This window comes from Eretmochelys imbricata, chromosome 2, assembly GCF_965152235.1.
Source record: "Eretmochelys imbricata isolate rEreImb1 chromosome 2, rEreImb1.hap1, whole genome shotgun sequence".
Classification (NCBI taxonomy): Eukaryota; Metazoa; Chordata; order Testudines; family Cheloniidae; genus Eretmochelys; species Eretmochelys imbricata.
This window is the reverse complement of record NC_135573.1, coordinates 103,330,001-103,334,640: the sequence shown is the minus strand read 5'-3', so window position 1 is coordinate 103,334,640 and position 4,640 is coordinate 103,330,001. Positions and strand designations below refer to the sequence as shown.

Sequence of the window (4,640 nt, the reverse complement as noted above, 5' to 3'; positions counted from 1 at the left end):
GAAAAAAAAAAGGTTTGTTACTGACGGGTACTTGCACATGAAAAGCATGCTATCTTTCCCATAAAACTTCACAATTTTGCCTGCATTGAAATAAACCACTTATTTATAGTAAACCAAAATTTGCTTTAAAAAAAAATCACATAGCCAGATGTATTTTGCAGTACAAAAGCTTCATTTAAGGTTGGGCCAAATATATTGTCTGTTACCCGCATAATCTTAACTTTATAAATACTACAGACAAGGATACTGTAATAATACACACAGCATTGGGGTACTAATCACTTACTTAAGATTAAGATTCCTAAAAACATAGTTCAAGTGTCTAACTAATTTGAATAAAACCAGCAAAAAAGTTTGACAGGAATGCCATAGTGAAGCCCCCTTTTCTCAGTTGATATTAATATTTTAAGAAGCAAAGTGGACGTAGTCTAGACTCTTTCTGTCCCTAATGCAGTTATCCAATGATTTTTTTGTTTTTGTTAACTTAAATTAAAAAAGTTTTAAAGTTCTCAATAACAGTCAGACTCACTGTTGAAAGAAGTACCATGCAGATCTTGCAAGACAACTTTTCAGCAGCCACAAAGTTACGTATTTCTGCTATGGGAAAATTTTAAAGGGCACCTATGTATTTAGGTCAGGAAACTAATCTTAACTTCAAAAACTGTACATGAAATAGAACAAATGTTGTGTTGAGTAGTGGTCCAACAGTTATTTGTACTCAATGCTTTTAATTTATGCCAATCTCTTTGTTATCCTCAATAAATCTTGTGAATGGACGACTGGCTCCAGTTTCAGAACTTGCTTTGTCCAGACCAACAATGGGAGGGCTGCTGCCAGTGCGAGCTTTGTCCATGCCACTGGTAATGTTACTTAAAGATGGAATGGCACTTCCACCTAAACTTACTGGGAGCTGGGGAATGCCTCCGTTCTGTATGACAGAAATCTCATTGTTCTTCATAGCAAGTCCATTAGTGATAGCTGCAGCATACTGGTTCCAAAAATTTGGGTCAACATTCATTGCCCGAGCTGCCAAATCCTTTTGGAACATTTCAGAAAACTTCAGAGCATCACCACCTAACAAAGCCATTGGGTTTTCCACGGATAGTCGACGACCACGTCTTGCAGGGGCATTATTCCACATATGAGTTCCCATGTGAACCTGTATCGAAAATAGAAATGGGAAACATCTACAAATTAGCACATTTCAATAAGCTAGTTGGTCTGAATATTCGGTATAGCAATTAAAATAAAACAAAGAGAAAAAAAGCCATCCTTAAATTCACATTTAATGAATTAGATTACAATTATTTTGCCAAGCAGTATTCTTAGGGACAATGGGAGTTGTAGTCCACATTAAAACTTTTTAAAAAATATTCAGATAAGACATCAACCTGTACATGTTTCTTTTCACTGAAAACAAATACAATGCTACAACAACAAAGAATACGAATCCTTCAGGTTAGACAATTTCAGATGCCAACTGGAAGTTCTGACATGCATAAAAACACAAGACCACCTTGAGAATTACTAGGCCTAGGGGCACTTAGAAGTCTGAAGCCCTCTTACCCCATCTAATTGTTATTTCCTCTGCCCTTGACCTTTTTGTGTCCTCCTGTCTTTCTCTCCTCTGGCCTCTTAATATTTCTCCAGACACTACTTCATTCATTCTTATTCTCTTTCCTCAAACATTCTATACATTAAAAAATATTTTTGGGCACTTACTAAGGCGTGGCCCCTGATGCCTCTAACCTCCTGATGCTTACCTGAGTTGTGAGGACGAGAGATGGTGCTCCCGTGATACATCATTTTATGTCCCTGAGTACCAGCTTACCAACTTGCATGGTGACACATGCACTACATGCAGAGTGGAAACTGGACTGTGTAACAGAGGCATCCCAGTAAGCTCTGGGTAACTGGAGGAGCATTGCTTATAATCTTACTACACAACAACAAGAGGAGAGAAGGCAGAAGAGCTAGATCTTTAGAGCTAAAAGGTGCCCATAATGTTTTCTTAAATTATTTTCATATACAGAGAGGTCTTCTAGTTAGAAAGGGTTTAGGAATAATCTCTGCCTACCACCCTCCTCGGCAACCATGTACACCATTACATAGAATACAGGTTAAAATTGCTCAGTGACTGTCACAAGATTCTGTGTCATTCCTGCCTCTTTGCAGTGATTTGTGCTTTATTTCTTTCCACTTTTTTATATACCAAGCCTATTTCACACCAATGTTCCAAAAGGATGGCACACATGTAAAACACAGATATGTTTCATGAGACTCAGGTGTGCACCACCGCATGCCTTGTCACGTACGTGTATGCAAGCTCTTGGAGCTGATTTTAATGTACACAGCAATGCGCACCCACAAATCAGAGGATAGGATCAAGCCCTGGTTCTTTAAACATGTTGGGAGCCTGAAACAGCACCATACAATAAATGTTTTCTTTATCTTCTCTTTCCTCCTGGCCTTGATGATAACAACAAACTGAGAGCTTGCTAAGTTCAGATGTAGTACATTTTTAAACCCCACATTCCTTACAGTTTTGTTTGAGATTTGAGAGGTTTCTTCTTACCTTAAGATTCCCTTTTGTGGTAAAAGCTCTACCACAGATTGTGCAACCAAATGGCTTTTCACCAGTATGGGTGCGTTCATGTATCTGGAGTGCACTTGCTGAGGAGAAGGTCTTCCCACACGATTGACAGTTGTGTTGCTTGGGAGTCCGACGTGGCGGGGGTGCCAGCATAGGAGTGATGCCAGGACTCATCACTGTCTGTGGTGCAGCAGGAACCTGGATTCCAGCTGGAAGCGAGGGAACCTCACCCAGTGAGATCGGCTTGCTGTGACCATTCACTTCCATTTTGATCATGGTAGGCGCAGTGCTGGTGACCAGGCTAGGAGTACTTTGGCTGGGACCTAGAGTAAAGTTGGGTTCAAATAACTGAGAAGGCAGCTCTTTTAATTTGTGCGTCAGTAAGTGCTGTTTTAAATTACCCATAGTGGAACACCCACGATTGCAGACTGTACAAATAAATGGACGTTCTTTAGTATGGCTGCGGTAGTGAATTTCCAATGCACTCTTACAAGCAAAAGGCTTGCCACAGATATTACAAACAGTACTTTTAAACTTACCACGTTCTCTGTTCAGGAACAGCAGGCTAAAAGGAGCCTCCTCTTTGATGACAGGCCTTCCCGGGTTGGTGGATGTCAGATCTAAAGCACCTCCATTTTCAGTAGCAGGTGGTGGACTATCAGGTTTTTCTGTCTTTAATTGTATTTCCTGTGGTTCTCCCTGGTTGCTAAGACCTGGGGACTTTGATCTAAAACTTTCACTATTGCTGTTTACAGGAGACAAAGCTTGTATGGAGGAAGAAGATTCTGACATTGCAGGGCTGCCTGCACTCTGGCTTTCGAGATCACCAACAGCTGATGAGGAATCATTGCTCAAATGGTCACTTTCACCTGATCCATTTTCTATGGATTTTAAACTGGTCAGCTGCTGACAGTTCATGACAGAATCAATCATTTTCATTTGATTCTCCAGAGCAGCAATACTGGAAATTACAGAAGGCGGTGAGGGAGGACAAGACCCGGAGTAAGATATAAGTGGTTTGGATGAGTCACTTGCTGTGTCCTTTAATTCTGGGTCCTCTTCCATAGAATTTTCATCAATGTCATCATCGTAGTTGCTCAGTGTTTCAATATTCTTTTCATCATAGGAAAGCTCTGAGTCCATTGCATCTTGGAAGCCCTCTGGTAATGGTGTGTTTGGAATTTGTCCACCCATATGCATACGAATATGTTGCTGGAGAACAACAGCATTTGTAAATTTCTTCTGACAAATGGGACATGAATGTTGTACTCTTAGTGGTGGCTTGGCTCGATGAACTCCAAAATGTGTTTTTAGATTGCCTTTTGTAGTAAAGGCACGTCCACAAATTTTGCATTTAAATGGTCTTTCTCCCGTATGTGTTCTGTAATGCATCTTGAGAGCACTCTGACAACTAAGCACACGGTGACAAATGACACATTGATTTGGATCTGTCATCTTCTTATCAATGTTCTCTACTAGCTGTTGTAGTTTTGAGGTTTCTGATGTTTGCATAGAGTCTAGTAGACCACCAAATGGAAACTTTGCCTTGAACTGGTCAGACATTGCTGGAAGCACGGGGTTTGGGAGGCTTGTTGAAATGCTGCTATCTGTAACAGCAGTAGGAATTGAAGATGTGGAAGTGGTACAAACTTGCCCACTTACAGTAAGGTCTCCTAACCTTGCATTTGTGGGAGGCAAAGTGACAGGTTCGGTTTTAGTCAGAGAAGAGCCACTGTGAATTGGCTGTGGTGAGTCAGCAGACACTGGAATGCCCGATTCAGAATTGTTTAGGCTTGGAGATAAAGAAGTGCATTCACTTGAAGCAGGAGATGGCCTCTGGGGTGACCTGCTCATAGGAGTAATACTTGGAGAATCTCCATAACTGTTAACACCAGGTATAGTGGGAGGAAGCTGTAGCCCAATAGAAGTTGGAACAGTCGGTAACACAGGCTTACTATCCAACCATGTTGTAACTGGTTTTTCAGGCGGCAGTGACATTCCATACGGAATTCCAGAGCAAGTGGGCACATTGTCGAGGTATTCTGGA

The 4,640-nt window shown here is 41.0% G+C and overlaps 1 protein-coding gene across 1 annotated transcript in view; it reads right to left on the bottom strand.

The window, feature by feature from the left end:
- Positions 1–727: 727 nt before the first annotated feature.
- Positions 728–4,640, bottom strand: part of SALL3 (spalt like transcription factor 3) — a 20,315-nt gene continuing 16,402 nt past the window's right edge. Inside the window, exons 2-4 of the mRNA XM_077809088.1 lie at positions 3,133–4,640; positions 2,576–2,916; positions 728–1,159 (exon numbers count right to left, since the gene is read on the bottom strand). The exon at positions 3,133–4,640 is cut by the window's right edge and continues 1,423 nt beyond it. Of these exons, the coding sequence (XP_077665214.1) occupies positions 728–1,159; positions 2,576–2,916; positions 3,133–4,640 (2,281 nt within the window). The remainder of the gene's footprint in view (positions 1,160–2,575; positions 2,917–3,132) is intronic.